The sequence below is a fragment of the Chrysochloris asiatica genome, unplaced genomic scaffold, assembly GCF_000296735.1.
Source record: "Chrysochloris asiatica unplaced genomic scaffold, ChrAsi1.0 scaffold00067, whole genome shotgun sequence".
Lineage (NCBI taxonomy): Eukaryota > Metazoa > Chordata > Mammalia > Afrosoricida > Chrysochloridae > Chrysochloris > Chrysochloris asiatica.
Genome location: NW_006408585.1, coordinates 9,582,572 through 9,602,064, shown reverse-complemented (window position 1 = coordinate 9,602,064; position 19,493 = coordinate 9,582,572). Strand labels below are relative to the sequence as shown.

The 19,493-nt window shown below is 37.6% G+C and overlaps 1 protein-coding gene across 3 annotated transcripts in view; it reads left to right on the top strand.

Annotated features, from left to right (window-relative positions):
- Positions 1 to 19,493, top strand: part of KIAA0586 (KIAA0586 ortholog) — a 140,974-nt gene that overhangs the window by 88,070 nt on the left and 33,411 nt on the right. For all 3 annotated transcript variants that reach the window (XM_006864600.1, XM_006864601.1, XM_006864599.1), the window contains 3 exons: positions 2,863 to 2,974; positions 4,924 to 4,935; positions 16,814 to 16,828. In XM_006864600.1, coding sequence (XP_006864662.1) covers positions 2,863 to 2,974; positions 4,924 to 4,935; positions 16,814 to 16,828 — 139 coding nt within the window. The remainder of the gene's footprint in view (positions 1 to 2,862; positions 2,975 to 4,923; positions 4,936 to 16,813; positions 16,829 to 19,493) is intronic.

The window sequence follows — 19,493 nt, the reverse complement described above, 5'->3', positions numbered from 1 at the left end:
CTATGAGTCGGTTCCGACTCGATGGCACCTGACAACAACAACAACAGAACAAATTATTTAGCCCCTAATTGATTTTGTTCTTCTGTAGTAGTTTGCATGTTGCTGTGATTTGGGAAGCTATGCCACAGGTATTTTAAATACCAGCAGGATCACCCACAGTGGACAGGTTTCAGTTGAACTTTCAGATGAAGACAGATGAAGAAGGAGAGATGGATTACTTCCAGATATTTAGTTAGTGAAAACCTTATGATTAGCAGTGGAACACTGTCAGCACCAGAATATTGAATATTGAAACATGGTGAAGAACACAAGAATATTGTCAGATATAGTACCAGAAGATGAGTCCCGCAGGTTGGAAGGCACTCAAAATATGACTGAGGAAGTGCTGCCTCCTCAAAGTAGAGTTGACCGTGATGACTCGGATGGAGTAAAGTTTTCAGGACCTTCATTTGTTGATGGGGCACAACTCAATATGAGGAGAAACAGGTATGAACATCCACTCATAGTCGGAATATGGATGGAATATATGAAATATGAATCTAGAAAAAGTGTAAATTGTTTAAAATTAAATGGAACACATAAACATTGATATTCTAGGCATTAGTGAGCTGAAATGGATTGCCATTGGCTGTTTTGAATCTGATAATCCCATGCTTTACTTTGCTGGGAATGACAAATTGAGGGGGGATGATGTGTCACATTCATCATCAAAAGAACATACCAAGAACTGTCTGTAAGTATAACTTTGTTATAGGATTTATATCCATGTGTCTACAGGGAAGACCAGTTAATACCACTGTTATTCAAATTTATGCACCAACCACTAAAGCCAGTGATGATGAAATTGAGGTAGCATATGATCAGGAGCCAATGATACTGAAGGAAGAAGTCCAAGGCTAATTGAAGGAATTGACAAAGAACAAGGCACCAGGAGTTGATGGAATAAAAATTGAAATCTTTCAAGAAAGTGAGGCAGCACAAGAGGCACTCACTCATCTCTGCCAAGAAATTTGGAAGACAACTATCTGGCCAACTGATTGGAAGAGATCCATATTTGTGCCCATTCCAAAGAGAGGTGGCCCAACAGAATGTGGATATTATCAGACAATCTCTGATATCCCATGCGAGTAAAATTTTGCTAAAAGTAATACAGGAACGGCTGCAAGCATACATTGACAGAGAACTTCCAGAGGTTCAAGCCAGATTCAGAAGAGGCCGTGGAACAAGGGATATCATTGGTGATGTCTGATGGATCTTGGCTGAAGGCAGAGAATATGAGAAAGATGTTTACCTGTGCTTTATTGACTACACAAAGGCTTTCGATTGTGTGGATCATGACAAGCTATGGGCAACATTGTGAAGTATGAATATTCCAGAACACTTAATTGTGCTCATGAGGAATCTGTACATGAACCAAGAGGCAGTTGTTCCAAAAGAACATGGGAACACTGAATGGTTTAAAATTAAGAAAGGTGTGCGACAGGGTTGTATTCTTTCACCATACTTATTCAACCTGTATGCTGAGCAAATCATCCGAGAAGCTGGGTTCTATGAAGAAAAAGGTAGCATCAGGATTGGAGAAGACTCATTAACAACCTGCGATATGCAGATGATGCAACCTTGCTTGCTGAAAGTGAAGAAGACTTAAAACATTTACTGATGAAGATCAAAGACCACAGCTTCGGTATGGATTACATCTCAATGTCAAGAAAACAAAAATCCTAACCAGTGGACCAATAAACATTCTTATCAATGGAGAAAAGATTGAAGTTGTCAAGGACTTCACTCTTCTTAGATCAACTATCAACACTCATGGAAGCAGCAGTCAAGAAATCAAATGACGTATTGCATTAGGCAAATCTGTTGCACAAGACCTTTTTAAAGTGTTGAAGAGCAAAGATGTCAGTTTGAGGACTAAGGTATGCCTTACCCAAGCCATGGTATTTTCAGTAACCTCATATGCATGCGAAAACTAGACAGTGAATAAGGAATGCAGTAGAAGAATTGATGCTTTTGAGTTATGGTGTTAAGGGGAATATTGAAAGTGCCATGGGCTGTCAAAAGAACCAATAGATCCGTTTTGAAAGAAGTGTAGGTAGAGTGCCCCTTGGAGGCCAAGATGGCCACACTCTCATACTTTGGACGTATTGTCAGGATGGACCGGTCGCTGGAGAAGGATATCATGTTTGGTAAGGTGGAGGGTCAAAGAAAAAGAGGAAGACACCCAACGAGATGGATTGGCCAAGTGGCAGCATTGATGGACTCAAACACGGCAACAGTTGTCCCAGGATCGGGCAGTGTTTCATTCTGCTGTGCATAAGGTCTCTGAGTCGGTATCGACTCGATGGCATCTAACAACAAAAACAACAGCATAAGCTTCTTGGATTGTAAAATGATAACAGTACCAACTCATGCTATGAGAATATCCAGGAAATGTGTTCCTTAAAACAGGAAAGAAAAGCTTTTCTGTTTCAAAAAATTATTGTACATTATGCAGATTTTCATTTTATGCAAAAGTAGTTCTATAGAAATGCTCTTAACTGAATAGAATTGATTAAATTCATAACTTGTCTATATCCATAATGTGTATGTTAATTTACAGTAGTCTGATTTATAAAGAACTGTGACTTCTCTAATAAAAATAGGCAGAAGTGGCTTGAATATTTGAGATCAATGTCTATTATCCAAATATTTTTAAGATTTGATTTACAATAGCTTTCCTTGATAACATATACTCATCACCCACTTGCTATAGAAGTGCCAGTTAAGTAACTCAATGAATAAACACCTGAATAATTAATTAACTGCTTTGACTTTGTTAAAAAGTAACTTAAAGATGACTTCGTGTCTTAAATTCTTTAGTGCCATCAAAAGCAAGACCAGGATATTGAACACAAACAAGTTGAATATAAACCAGCACAAAGTCGTTTAATACATGTAAGAAGTAGATCTGAAACTTCAGTCTCACCACAAGGTAACTCTTAGTTCCATGTAATAATATGATACTTATTCTCACATTAAACAAATATGTAATGAGATATCTCTACTTTTGCATGTCTTTCTCGTGTCTCTAGGTCTTTTTGCTTTTATTTTCTCTAATTTAGTCCAGTTGAATGAAGAACTTGGTATCATATGTGACTGTGTATTCACTAGTTCTTTTGCCAGTAAACATAATTTTCAATGGATTTTCTTTTAACCTTAGCAAGTGTTTCTGCTTTAATCTTGTCTTTTGATTCTTGTACAGCTGAGTATCAGGATCTTTTTGTCTATGTGTTAAACTATAGCTAGATCATAGTCAACTGTTTTCCATTATAATATGTTAAAGGCAGGGATTATGACTGTTAATGTTCTTTGTAAAGTCTATTTGGTGTTGTCAGGTGATGTTGACCAACAAGTACAACTCATAGAGCAAATGGTTCTCATGTTAAATACTATTATTACTTGAATGAACTGTTGTTTGATTATTATAATGATTTGGTTGTACTTTAATTTCACCACCAGCATTAAAATATTCTGATAATGTCTTTGATTCTATAAGGCTGCTGGTCTTGTACTTCATTTAATCTCTTACTACTTAATAATTTGAGAGTCCTTGCGTGGCGCAGTGGGTTAATGCACTAGACTGCAAAGTCGGTTTGAACCGCAGGTTGGTGATTCAAGCTCACCAGCCCCTCCTCAGAAACCCTATACAGGGTCCCTATGGGTTGGTACCGACTCATGGCACTTAACAACAACAAAAAATTAATAATTTAAAATTTTTTATAGTCGTTGTAGTCTAAATTCTGCAAGACATCAGTAGAAACTAAGATCTCATCTGTTCAAAAACGTTCTGGTCCAATCCAGGAAGAAGTATTAGGAATATTTTGAGCATTAGAAAATGTTTTTCTTTGCTTTTGTAGTTGTATTTTTCTTCATTTTCAAATCATATTTAATTGAATGAATGTTGTTGTTGCTGTTAATTGCCTTCAAGTCTGTTCTGACTCATAATGGCCCTCTATAGGGTTTCCGAGGAGTAACTGGTGAGCTTGAACTGCTGCCGTTGCAGTTCAAACCGACTTTGCAGTCCATTGCATTAACCCGCAATGCCATGTATTGAATGAATACATATTATTAAATGCCCTGTGACTATGCACTGGGCATTTGGGGATGGACCTAGATGAGGATTTGCTCAAGTTAGTTATTAAGATTGTGTTACGTGAAGCATGTAGCAGTGGTCTGCCATTTGTTTTGTGTTCCTCTCTTGTTCTACCTTTTGAGAACTTTGCCTTCCCTCTTGCTTTTTTAACCTAATCGTTATACCCAAAACCTGTGGCCATTAAGTCACTTCTGACTCAGAGAAAACCTATAGGACAGAATAGAATGATCTCAAAGGGGTTCCAAGGTCGTAATCAGCCTGGTGTGGCACTGTAGGATAAGCACTGGTAACTGAAAGGTCAGCGGTTCAAACCAACCAGCTGCTCCTTTGAAACCCTATGAGAGTCACTGACTCAGCGACACTTTGCACCAACAATTTTTATAGATGCACACTGCTACTGCTACGTATTTCTTCTGTAAAGTGGTTGGTGGATTTGAACTGCCATCCTTGTGGTTACCATTCCATTGCTTCTCCTACAGTGCCACACCAGGGCTCAATCATATTTTGAGGTTGAGCCCTGGTGTGGCATTCTGGGGTACAACCAGGTCTTAATTAACACTGTGTTTTAGAGTCCTTTGGAAAGTTATCTATAAAACTCACCTCACAGTGATTTAAAAATTAATAATGACAGTATATAAATATGAGCAAAAATGGCACTGCAGGATCAGCAGGTTAACCACAAAGTTGGTGGTTGAAATCCACCAGTTACTCTTTGGAAACCCTCTGTTGTTGTTAAGTGCCATCAAGTCGATTCTGACTCATAGCAACCCTGTATGATGTTTCCGAAGAGCAACTGGTGAGTTTGAAACTGTCTCTGACTTCGTGGTTTGCAGTCCAGTGCTTATCCTACAGCACCACCCCAGGACTCTGGAAAACACTATACAGAGTTAGAACTGATTCGATGGCACTTAACAATCACAACAGCAAGATAATATCAGGACTGAGTTGATGTCCTTTCATTAAGTGCTATTACCATTCAAGGAATCTTTGGGTGGTGCAAATGGGTAAGCATTCAGCATCTAACCATAAGTGCCGCAGAAGACAGCCCTAGAGCTTGCTTCCAAAAGCCCATATGGAACAGTTCTTCTATGCACATGAGGGTCTCCATTAGTCAGAATGAACTCGCAAGCAACCGAGAGCAACTATACCATTCATGAACAATGAGCTTATTTAATTTTTTAAGAAAATACTAATTTCTTATATTATTATAAATGAATTTTGTCATTTGAGGGGGGAGATGTAGTTAATACACTCATTTTTCTCAGCCAATAGGAAAATATTTTTCTTTGGTTGGATTTCAAGTCTAAATGTCTCTAAAAAGAATTTGATACTGTTTTCTGTTTCACCCATATGAATGTCTGACCACAAGATGGCAATAGTTAAATATATATTGACTTACAAAAATGGCATTAAATGATGTTCAGTTGACAATTAGTAAGTCATAATAAAATAAAAATCCTTATAGAAGTAAAAGAACCCAAGATAAGCGAATAGGAAGTTTTATTTAGAAAAGTTAAACAAATAGTGCATTTCAAAATTTTCATTTGATTTTACATCGAATACAATATTAGGAGAGCAGAGCTACCTAGCCTCATCTCAGAGTTAGCTATAATTAGATCACTTTAAATAGAAGCCAAGTTTTTCACTCTGTAATTGGTATATATCTGCATACTGAATATTTTTTAAATGAATTTGATTGCCATGGCAAATATAGTCAGTTATGACTTTTTTCCCATAAGTTTTGTGGGTTTCATGTTTTACTCTAATGAAACTCTGAGGCATGGTCAAATGTTTTAAAGAATAAGAGAGACCAAGTGACAAAATAATCTTCAAAGGCTCTCAGGACTTTGGGTGACCTTGAAGGAATTCACTCCTGCCTAAACACAGAAGTCTTGAAGGTACTGAAGGAAATTCACTGTATCACAACAAGATCAAAACCATATTACTTCTGGCAGATGTATGCTTCTAAGAGTGTTTAAACCCAGATTATGGCTATATCAGAGAGAAATGCATATTTCACTTTGAAGTGCATGGTAATTTAATGTGCATGTATGAAGATATCATGGACTCCTGGTATTGGCACTGTAGGATAAGCATAGGACTGCTGATTGCAAGCTCAGTGGTTCAATTCCGTTAGCCGCTCTTTGGAAACAGGTTTGCTATGAGTCAGAATCAACTGGACAGCAATTAACAATAACCACAAATAAAGATATCAAGCAGTTTATTAGCAGTAGCAACTCTTTCAACAATCATCCATTAAAAATTGACCAAAGATATGGTAGATTGCAGCACACTGTGGCCAGGAAATTTGTAAAATCCTTGTTTTTCCCCCTTCATTATTATTGTTACTTTCAGAACTCAATATAGAAGAGATAAATTGAATTGATTGTTCTGACAGATGCTATCTTTGGAATCTTTCATTTGGTATTAAATTCTTTGGGTTTATTTTTGACCACTTACTACTGCTTTCTTAATTCCATGTCATGATTGATGTGTCTAACAGTTTTATATAGTAAAAGCAACTTTGAAAAAAGTGATTTAAAAAGTCATTTCTATTTTTTCCCTGACTGTACAAGTTAACATTTATTGCATCTTTTACTGTGTATGTTAACTTCAGTACAAATGAGGGACTAGTTTTAAATCCATTTATTTGTTATGTATACAGGAATAAATAGCTTCGATAAAGTGTTATATTAAAATATACCATCTTTGAATAATTTTACTTTTTTAAGGTATCATAATGAATAGCATCATAATATGTAACATTTATTATGATGTAATAACTTTGCTGTTGTTAATAAGTGCCATCACATCATTTCTGATACATAACAACCCTACATAGGGTTTCCAAGAAGTGGCTTGTGGGTTTGAATCGCCGGCCTTGAGGCTAGCAGTCCAGTACTTATCCTATAGCACCACACCAGGACTCTGGTATAATAAATAATGATGCATTAATAACAACAAAATATAATGCTATAATAATTACAGCATAATGTGATAGTGCAATAATTGTAATATTAACAAATTATGACATCATAAGAAGTGGAAATTAGAAACTCAAGCATGCTATACTCAGTAGAGCACGTATAGCATGCTCTACTGAGTAGAGAAAAAAAATCAGACCATATGTTTATGGTTAAATCCAGGGGCAGATTGGATTGTCAAAGTTGCTTAAAAATCATAAAATTCTTCAGGTTTTTATTTGTAGATTATATATGTTACTCAGAAAAAGTAGGTATCAAAAATCAGTTTACATTTTTATGTGAAATATACTTACAGGAGCATTGTTATTTCCTTTTGGCATCATATTCCTGAGTTTAATTCTTAGTGATTTTAGCATATTTTATACCTTGCATTAGTAAAGAACAAGGCTCTGGGAACTGATAGACTATAAATTGAAATAGTTCAACAAACTGATGCAGCCCTGGATGGTCTCAATCATCTATGCTAAGAAACTTGGAAGACCAGCTACCTGGCCAACTGATTGGAAGAAATCCATATTTATACCCGTTCCAAAGAGAGGTGACAGAATGGAATGCAGAAATCATGGGACAGTATCATTAACATCACATGCAAGTAAAATTTTGCTGAAGATAATTTAAAAATGGTTGCAACAGTACATTGACAGCAAACTGTCAGAGGTTCAAGTCTGATTCAGACCAGGACATGGCAGATCATTGCTGATGTCAGATGGATCTTGGCTGAAAGCAGAGAATACCAGAGAGATGTTTACCTGTGCTTTATTGACTATGCAAAGGCTTTCAGCTGTGTGGATCTTGACATGCTATGGATAGCATTGCGAAGTCTGGAAGCTCTCCTGGAACCTGTTGTCATTATAGCAGCATGCAAGCCTCCACTGACATATGGGCAGTGACTGTGGGTGGGAGCGCATTACCTCAGAATCAAATCCTGGTCTCCTGCAGAGAAGGCAAGAATTGTACCACTGCCCTTATGAACGTCTGTTGCTGGGCTGAGACTAAAGAAACTGATAACATGCATCGGTGAGAATGCAGAGGTACTTGAATTCTCAGACAGCCTCGTGCCCGGGGACTGCAAAATGCTACAGCCACTTTAGACAACACTTCAGTCTTTGCTTATAGACTGTTTTTACGTGCTGTTGCATTGGCTCCCTCATAGTGACCATGTATACGGTTTCTGAGGAGTGGCTGGTGTGTTCGAACCACTGACCTTGTGATTAGGAGTCCAGTGCTTATGTGACAGCACCACACCAGAACTCCGTTTCCTTGTATTTGTTGTTGTTAAGTGATGTTGAGTTGGTTCAAACTCATAGCGACCTTATATAGGATTTCTGAGACTTTAAATCTTCACAGAAGCAGAAAGCCTCATGTTTCTCCCACAGAAACAGCTGGTAGGCTCAAACCATGACCTCATGGTTTGCAGTCCAGCGCTTATTATATGGAGCCACCTCAATCCCATTTCCTTATGTAGTTAAACATAAACTTAGCATGTGATCCAGTGATTCATTTTCTAGGTATTTACTAAAAAGAAATGAAAACTTAGTTTATATTCAAATTCAATATTTTTTTGCAGTTTCATTCATAATCAACAATAGCTGGAATCAATTAAGATACCCTTCAGTGGGTAAATGTGTAAACATGCTTTGGTAATCGTTACAATGAAAACTACTCAGCAATTATAGGGAATGTGCAACTGATATTCGCAGTATCCTGGATGAATATCTTATTTACATGGTACTACTCAAACAGAAATACCATAAATGGGTTGCTTTAACAGACAGAAAATTTGTTTTCTCACAGTTTGTTGTTGTTAAGTTCTGACAAGTCATTTCTAACTCATAGCAACCTTGTTTGGGGTTTCTGAAGAGGGTTGTGGGTTTGAACTTCCAAATTTGCAGTTAGCAGTCCACTGCTTATCTTAACAGCACCACACCAGGACTCTTCTCACAGTTTGGGGATAGAATTCAAACAGCAGAGGAAGTCAGAGAATTCATCAGTTCTGGGGGAATGTTCTTGTCTCTTCAGTGTCTGGGTCTCATTTCCTTGGCAATCTTCATGTGGCATGGCATCTGCCTTCCTCCATCTCTGTTTGTTTTGTAATCTGCCCCTTCATATCTCAGAAGTCCTTGAGTTATAGCAACCCTACACTACACTAACACTGCCTCTTTCACATAACAAAGAAACCAGCCTCCAAATGAATTCTAACTATAGGTATAGTAGGATTTGCAACATATATTTTTTGGTGGGAACATAATTCAGTCATAACATTCCACTCTTTCGCCTCCCTCCCCCCAAAAAATTCATGTTCTTCACATATACAAAACACATTCGCCCTGTCACATCATCCCTAAAGTCTTAAATCAACTCTTTAAATCTATATTTCATTTTTAGAATCCTATAAATCAAATATGGGTAAAACTTTAGGCATATTCTATCTTGAGGCAAAATTCCTATCTGTAAACATTGTTAAATCTAGAATGCAAGTTGTCTGCTTCCAAAGTATAATGGTGGACCAGGTACAAGGTAGACATTTCTATTATAAATGGGAGAAATTGGAGAAAAAGAAAGGTTAACAGGTATCAAGCAAGTCCAAAACCAAGCAGAACAAGTTACATTAGCTCTCAAAGCTTGAAAAGAATTCTCTGTTGTGTAGGACCATCTGGGTGTTGGCCGTGTTGTCTGGATTTTGGGCCAGAGCCCCATCTTCATGGCTTACCTGAAAGGCAGTCCCATAGTCTCCAGAGCAGAGTTGGTGGGGATCTGCAAGAACTGTGGCTCCCCTCTCTGAAACCCCCAGAGACTGTGACTCCACACTTTTATGGAACCAAGGCAGCCCTGCTTCCTGTGCTTCTTCCAACCATTCTGCTGCTCTCCAGGCTACTCCAGGAATGGTCCTTTTCTGTTCTTGGAGGATAACAAATACAGCTGCTTTGGGCTATTTCCTGCCTGTAGAACTCCCAAGAACAAACAGCCTTCCTTTTCTTTAGTCCTGTCCCTGCCGCCTTAGTCTGTTGTTGTAAAGTGCCATCAAGTCAATCCAATTCATAGTGACCCTGTATAGGATTTCCAGGGAGTGGCTGGTGAGCTTGAACTGTCAACCATGCGCTTCAAACCACACCAGGACTCTGCTCTGGTAGTGGGTTAGACTCAGTAGTCATAGGCTTAATCTCTTTAACAAAAGACTGTGTAGCTATATCCCTGGTGAAACTTCTAGGACACGTGTTCATTATTTGTACAACAGAATTTTCCAATCTTTAAGTTCTGTTTTCATTTTTCAGAATTCATTTCTTTCCTATAATATTTTACTATAAATGGAAAGGAGAAATGACATGGCCCTTTTAAAGTTCTTGCTTAGAAATCTCCTCAGTTTTAAAACTCCTGTTTTAAAATATACACTTGTAGATTTTTAAAGGAAGAACTGTTAGTGTAAGAATTTGTGATTTTATGTACTAGCACATCCAATATAATGTATAATCAATGCAGTGCAATTCACTAAACATTAATTGAACCTTCTCCATGTTCTCTGCACTTTCAGGCCTCAATACTGTTGCAAGTTATCTTCTTTTCATCTAGAATTCCTTTCACTCCCCATTTTTACAAGCTCACAACCTATTCCAACATTCTGCTCCAATCTTTGCTGACGTTGGAAATTAACTTATTCATCCTAGCTCTTTTGTGCCATGAACATAATCATAAAAATAACTTCCATTCACTGAAGGCTTGCTAAACACTTTGTTCTTATCTCATTTATTCCTCATACTATGTTGTGCAGATATTTGTATTCCCATTTTATAAAAGAGGACGATAAGGTTCATGAAGGTTTACTGATTTTTCCAAACCACACAGCTTAGAAAATAGAGATTTGGAATTCAAGCTGATGCTCTTTTCATGTTATTATATCATTTTATTAAGTAAGCATTTAACAAATATTTATTCTGTGGTTTAACAGCTTAATGGCGAGAGAACTGCCTTCATTCTTCTCCAGAATGATAATTTAAAATTTCAGAGGAAGTGATAGATGAGGTTGTTTGTAAAGATACGTTGTTTTGTTATTTAAAGAGAACTTATTTCTCAGCCTACCACTGTGCTTGGCACACAGTCTTCCAAATGTTTATTGACTTGAGTTGTGATTAGATCATTTGCTATTAGCTCCAAATAGCATTTAATTCTGTTATTGAGTAATAAGACAGAAGAAAGGAAAGGAAAATAACGAGTTAGACTATTTCAGTACAGTCACTTTTCAAACACTGACACTTTTGAATATAGGGATTGGAACAAACAGGTACTGTGGAATAATCTAAAAGTTGTTTTTACTTGTTTTTTGATAAGATACTGTGATTACTTTGGTCGCATTCCTTTGCTTATTCTAGTATCAGCATAAATTTATTCTCTGAAGACGTTAGCTGAGTAGCCAAGAATATGTCCAAGGGTATGGACAGTTAAATCAGGCTACATATTAGTCGGTAAGCAGTCTTTTTTTAACGCAAGGTGAGGGAAAAATAATATAGACAGGCACGCACTCTTTTTTTAAAATTGAGATATTCAGATAACCATAAAATTCACCCTCTTAAAATGTACAGTCTTAAACTATTCAAAAGGTTGTTTACTATGTAATTGCAAAACACTTTAATCATCCCACAAAGTAACCCTATACCCATAGTCACATCTCTCTTCCCTCTTGGTAACGACTAATCTGTTTCCTGTGTTTGGGTTTGACTTTTCTGACATTTCATGTAAATATAATCATACAATATGTTTTTTTTTGTATCTGACTTCACCTACTAAGTATAATATTTTCAAAGTGTATTCATTTGTAGCTTGTAACAGTACTTCATTCCTTTTTTTTTTTTTTTCTTGTGAATTTAGGAAGGTTTATAGAACAGATCAACAAATTATATACTTAGTGTCATTACAATGATTGCAATTCACTCCATGTACCATCAGTTAATAGTATTTGCCTCTATTCACTTATCCCCCCACCCCACACACACACCTGCCCTGTAACCATCAGAGATTATTTAGTTTAGCAAGAAAATCTTTTCTTAACTTTTAACAATGTGGTCTATTTGGGTGTCGAACCAAATGCAGTATTTATCCTTTTGTGATTGACTAATTTCACTCAGCATAATGTGCTCCAGGTACATCCATGTTGTCAGGTGTTTTGCAGATTCTTCAATGTTGCATAAAACTCTATTGTGTGTATGTACCAACATATATTTAACCATTTTTCTGCTGATGGGCATTTAGGCTGTCTCCATATTTTTGCTACTGTGAATAGTATTGCAGTGAACACGGATGCGTGGATGTGCGTATATCTGGCCGTATCAAAGCTCTTATTTCTTGAGGATATGTACCAAGTAGAGGGATTGCTGGGTCATACGGCATTTCAGTTTCCAACGTTTTGAGAAAGCACCATACCATTTGACACAGTATGCACTATTTTACAATTCCACCAGCAATGTAGGAGAGTCCCAGTCCCTCTACACCTTTACCAGCATGTGTTGTTTTCTCTTTTTTTGAACTTTGTTATTAATACTGGAGTAAGATGATAACTCATTGTTATTTGATTTTCATCTCTCTAATGGCTAGTGATTGTGAGCATCTCTTCATATGTTTCTTGGCTTCCTGAATGTCTTCTTTGGTGAAGTCTCTGTTCATGTCCTTTCACCTATTTTTAAACTGGATTATTTGTTTTCTTGTTGAAGCGCTGAAGTGTTCTTTCAGTTTGGGAGAGTAGTCCTTGGTCTGATAGTCATTACCAAAAATTTTTTTCCCAGTCTATGGGTTATCTTTTTAATCTTATGGTAAAATCTTTGGATGCACCTAAGTGTCAAATTTTTAGGAAGTTGCAGTCTTCTATTTTGTCTTCTGTTTGGGTGTTTTCAGTTATGCTTGATAGTGTAGTTATGCCGTATATTCAGAGCTCCTAAGCTTGTCCCATTTTTGCATTGTTTTTATGTGCTGTCAAGTCAGTTCTGGCTCATTGTAACCCATATGGGGTTTACAAAGATTGGCTGGTGAGTTTAAACTGCCAACTTTGCAGTTCTGACTGACCTTGTGGACCAGTGCTCATCCTACAGTGCCACACCTGACTCCATTTTTCATTGATGATCTGTATAGATGTAAGTTTTACATTGGGTCTGTAATGCACATGGAGTTCATTTTTGTATATGGTGTGAAGTATAGGTCATGTCTAATTTTTCTGCAAATGGATTTCCAATTTTGCTAATAGCATTTGTTGAAGAGACTATCTTGTCTCCATTTAATGCATTTTGGCTATTTATAGAAGAACAACTGCCCATAGGTGGATGGATTTATTTCTGGGTTCTCAGTTTTGGTCATTGAGCTATGTGGTTTTCATTGTACTAGTTACCAGGCTGTTTTGACTACTGTGGCTATGTACAGGTTTTGAGAGCGGCAAGTAAGAGGTCACCTACTTTGTTCTTTTTTTTGTAATACTGCTTTGCTTATCCTGGGTCTCTTTCCTTTCTATATAAAGTTAGTGATTAGTTTTTCCAAAGAATGATGTTGGAATCTGGATTGTTATAGCGTTGTATCTTTAGATTGCTTTGGGTAGTGTTCACATTTTCACAATGCTAAGTCTTCCTATCCACTGGAAGAGATATTCCTCCATTTCTACATGTCTTTTTTGGTTTCTTGTAGTAGTGTTTTGTAATTTTCATTGTAAAGGTCTTTTGCTTCTCTGGTTAGATTTATTACCAAATATTTAATCTTTTGGCTATTGTAAATGGTATTGTTTTCCTAATTTGCTTTTTAGAGCTCTCTTTATTAGTGTAAAATAATCCAACTAATTTTTGTATGCTGATCTTGTACCCTGCCACTTTGCCAAATCTATCAATGAGTTCTAAAATTTTCCTGTGGATGCTTTAAGATTTTTAAGTATAGGATCATATAGTCAGAAAATAAGAGTCTTACTTCTTTGCCAATTTGCTGCTGCTATTAATTGACATTGAGTCAACTTCGACTCATAGTGATGTTGTATAGGGTTTCTGAGGAGTGACTGGTGGTTTTGAAGCACCAACCTCATGGTTCAAACTGACCTTGTGGTCCAGTGCTTATCCTACAGCACCACATCATGATGCTGTGAATTTCTCTTTCTTTCTTTATAACTCTGGCTAAGACTTCTCACACAATAATGAATAGGAGTGGTGATAGAGGGCATACTTGTCTAGTTCCTTGTTTGCAAGGGAAATGACTTCAGTTTCTAACCATTGAGAATGATGTTGGCTGTTGGCTTTTTATATGCCCTTAATTATGTTGAGGAATTCTCATTGTATTCTTATTTTGTTGAGTGTTTTGATCAGGAATGAGTGCTGGGTTTTGTCAAATGGCTTTTCTGCATCAATTGATAGATCATGTATTTTTTCCTTTGTTTTATTTATGTGGTGGATTACATTGATTGTTTTTCTAATATTGAACCATCCCTACATACTGGTATGAATCCCACTTGGTCATGATGTATTATTTTTTGTATATATTGTTGGATTCTATTTGCTAGGATTTTGTTGAGAATTTTTTCATCTATGTTCACGAAGAATATTGGGCTATACTTTTCTTTCTTAGTGATCCGAGTTATGCTTGTTTCATAAAATGAATTCAGGAATTTCCCATGATTTTATGTATTATGGAATAGTTTGATTAGAATTGGTGTCAGCTCTTCTCTGAATGTTTGATATAAGGTTCCTGAGTTGTGGCTGGTTAGTTTGAACCACTGACCCTGTGGTTCATACTGACCTTGTGGTCCAGTGCATTATCCTACAGTGCACACCAGGACTCCTGTACTATACTAGTATTGAAAAATTTATCTTCAAGCTCACTAATTCGGGCTTCCATTGCTTCAGATCTACTCCTTTGCCCCTTCAATGAATTTTCTGTCTCTGAAATTTTAGTGTTAATCTGGATTTCTAGCTGCAGGTTTTGTATTGTTTGAAAATGTGCATTTATTTTGTCTGTTTTTTCTTGTAGTTTTTTCCTGAATTCTTCTAAGTGTTTTTTGTGTTCTCCTTGCTTTCCTTGATTTTTCTCTCTATACTTTGTAGATATCTAAATATCATTCTTTTGGATTCCTTTTCAGTTAGTTCCATTACTTTTTGATGTAACTTAGGATTTAATTTTCGGCCTATTTCCTCTTTTGTCTGCTTGTCCTGCTCCACAATCCCCGTTCAGGCCTTTTTTCTAGTTGAAACAGTTCAGGGCCGGCTGTGGCCGTTTGGTTTTATTTGGAAACTGTCTCTTTAAATTTTGAGGAGATCTGTGCGCATGAGTAGTAGAACCTCCGAGGGTGGGGCTGGGCTGCCCACTAGCTCAGGCACCCCTGTAGTCACCAGAATGGAGTTGCACAGACAGCAAGGGACCAATGAACAGATACCAAAAGAAAAGAATGTCCACACCTTTATCTCAGCGGTTCTGCCAGGCGTCTGTGGCCGCTCTGATCCTTCCCCCACGTGGTCTCACCCAAGATGGCGGCTCCTGGAGCAGCCGAGCGAGCCGGACTAGAAATCAATAGATTTCTTGCTTCTGCCACAAATTCCCCCAGCTGTGAGCCTTCCAACCTTCTAAGTATTCCTTTATATGTGGTTCAGAGTTCTGGGACCATCCCCTGAACCTTCTTGGTCGGGTATTCTCTGTTGTTGTTGGCGGAGCTCTCTGCTATACGTCCACCCGATCCGCCATCTTGTTTGTTCTGAAGTCCATGGTCAGTTCCATTACTTTTTATTTTTCAGAAACTTTTTTTTTGGATCTGCATCTTGGTCATTGTGCTAATCTCTCTTGTTTCTCTGTATGAGCTAAAGTTGTTTCTGGGACATTGTGGTGTTTTTATATTTGCATTTAATTGATGACTGCATGTTGATGTGTTCTTAGGCTCTCACCAACTTTGTCCTGTGGTTGTAGTTAGGGAATGGAAATGTGTGCATCATTCTCTGTTCGCTGTTCATATACCTTAGTTTAGGGTGGGTTTGGACGGTGTTAATCAGGTGATATACCAAATAGTATTGGCTTTTGCCCAACAGATGGAGCTGCAGAGGGTATGGTTGTGGCTAGGCTGTCTCCCATTGGGTGGGAAAGAGCATAAACACACACACACACACACCCTGCCATGCACACACCAGGAAGCAAACAGAATAAACAAGCAAGAAACCAACATTGGCAAAGAGAAAATAATAAAGGAGGACAAAGAATTAAAAACAGGCCGGGACTAGAAAATAAGAATCTAATGACTAAAAGAGAAAAGAGGGACAAGAAAATGGAACTATAGAAGAAGAAATAACAAAATGAAAAAAACCAAACCCCAAAACAAAAACAGGGCAGCTTTTGGAGAGGCGAGAACTCTGGAGGGTTTCTGTCAACCAGTGATTTCAGGTGGTGAGTGTGGAATGAATGTGGCAGCAGAGTTTTTGGCCGTAGATGGAGTTCCTGTCGGCCTCAGTGGTATCTATTATCCGGACACTCAATCTGGAAGTAGTTCATGGAGGCCCTTGATGGAGCTAATTTCAGTGTCTGTTAGTAGCCTGGGGCAGCTGGGGGCAGGGTGACTGGTTAAATGCTGTTCTGATGCCCCTATCTGTTCCGTAGGTACTAAGCCGAGCCCATCTGAGTCCCGGCACTAAAATGCTGCACCAGAGTGGCACAGCCGGCCCCCACATCAACCTGGTGTGGCTCCCAGCCACTTGTCTGTGAGCTCCTGGAGAGCAGGGTCTGTGCGGGGGATGGAGGAGTAGTATATGAGGGTGTGAGCTGGCCACACCCCTGGTCACCAGAGGATCATGGGGAAAAAGAAGGAATCACACCTTTCAGTCAACTTGTGTGAATCTGCTCTGCCAGGCCATCTTCTGTTGCCAAACCTGTTCACAAAGGTGCAAAATGGTAGACCATACCTGGTCAGCCATTTGCCAGTTAGTCTCCCTCTCTTACCTTCCTTGCTCAGCTTCTCCTCCCAATGAAAACTCAAGCTACCTCTCTAACCTTTCTAATGAAGTTCAGGGTTCCAGAATTTTCATGTGCCCGATTTATTTGGTCTCTCATATCTTTGTTGTAGACGGTCCCTATAGTGTATCTGACTAGTCTGCTATCTTACCGGAAGTGTGACTTTGTTCCTTTTTTAAGGCTGCATAATATTCTGTTATGCATTCATTCTTAGGAAAACCTCTTTTGTGTTCTTTATATACAGAAGGGGAGCGCTGGGTAGGTTATGCCTTGCATACTAACCAAAATGTTGGCAGCTCAATTTCATCCAGAGAGGCCTTGGAAGAAGCCTTGGTTATTTACTCCTCCTGAACAGTCGCAGCCATTGAAAACCATATGGAGTATGGGTTCTGCTCTGAAGCACGTGGGTTTACCAGGATCTAGAATTGACTTGACAGCAACTGGTTTGAGTGGTTTGGTAATGTAAAGGACTGGAGAAGGTGTCCTGGACCCAGAGAGAGGGATGTGATAAAGCTTCTACCCTCAAGGAACAAGAAGCAAAAGGCAGCTGAGAAGAATCATTTACACCAACTCCTCGCTTTTTGACTATCTCATTATCTGTCATTTCACATTTAAAATAATTTAAAAAATCAATCCAACTATTTTGCACATTAATGACATACCTCCAGCAGTACCCTGTATAGGGTTTCCAAGGAGCAACTAGTAAGCATGAATCACTGACCTTACACATCAAACCAACGTTGTACTCCAGTGCATTAACCCAGTGTGTAGTAGTTGTTGTTAAGTACTCTGGAGTCGGTTCTGACTCATAGAGACCCTATACAGGGTTTCTGAGGCTACAAATCTTTACGGGAGCAGAAAGCCTCATCTTTCTCCTGCGGAACAACTGGTAGTTTTGAACTGCCAACCTGGAGGTTAGCAGCCCGATTCATAACCACTAGAGTAGTGTGTAGTAGGTGTATCAAAAACATTGAATCTCAGAGATAATTTGTTAAAATGCTATTAAATACTAAAAGATAAACATCTTTATAGAATCATATTGCTGCTGCTGTTATTGTTAAGTGCCATCAACACAGTCCTGACTAATAACCACCCTTGTATAGGGTTTCCAAGGAGTGACTGGTGGGTTTGAGCTGCCGACCTTGAGGCAGTAGTGCAGTGCTGATCCTATAGTGCCACACCATCCTGTGAGAATCATACTGTCACTTTTTCTGATAGTGCTGAAAAAATAAACACATGGCAGCAAATGTGTTAGTTTCAGTTGCCTTAATGCATATACATTTCTTAGATTTTATGTGAGGACACGTAGATGGAGAGAGGGGAATAATTTATATAAGAAATGACACCTCTCCAGCACATGTATGGATTATAAAACTTAAGTTATGATTTGTCCCTTCATAATTTGATTTAGGGGACAAAGCAATACGTGTAACCAAGAAGAAAAATGTGTGTAACTAAGGTTATTCTCTCACATAATAAATAAAATGCATAAAAGGCTATCTTGGAAAATCTTTTAAATAGGACACTAAAAATTATTCAGGGATTTTTGGTACAAAAAGTAATTTCCTTTTTTTAATGCAAAAGTGTTTTAATTGTGGAAAGATTTAATTTTCTCATTGTTATTGAATTAATTATACACTGTGTAAGGAGAGCTTAGATTTTTTTTTTTTGAATCTATTTGACATAAAACACATCTCACCAAAAGCACACGCCAGGATTGTTTTGAAGAGATGCCAACATTCCAAAAACTTCTGCAACCCTTTCATTGTACTTAACCAGATTTCCTGGAGACTGACTTTAAAGCTTTTACTATGGCAGATTTTATACAAATCAAATTTATGTAAAATATAACTTAAACTATTAGACAAACTTAATAACTTTTTATGTAACAGTCATTTAAAAATCATTTTATTTTTATGACATGAGTAACCACAGCATTAGATATAGATTTGGTGAAGTCTTTATATTGTAATATCAACAGGGTAAATGCTTTAGTTTTAGAGCTGAAGAACCATCAGTATTCAGAAAATCCAAAGGTGGCATCAAATCTTTGGTTCATTCACATCTTCATACTCTTACCTCAGTAATGCTTCCACGCTGCCCTTCTCTAAATAAAATTAGTTGGAATTACAAGTTAATGTATTAGAAATGCTATTCTTCTAACAGCATAATATTTGCATTCTTAAGCAATTTTAGTTTTATGTAAAAATTAGGCAAATAATTTCAACTAGGATAATTGTAGATTATTCTATTAACCAAATTCTACTATTTTTGTTCGTGTGTATTGAAAATAAAATACAAGCCTGATTATTTCAATTCTGAATGAGTGGTGACAAAAAGGCAATGTAGGTGAACCAGGACTGGATTGTTTTGTTTTTTAAGTCTCTAATAACAGAATGCGGAAATCATCGGACAATCTTTTTGATATCTCAAGC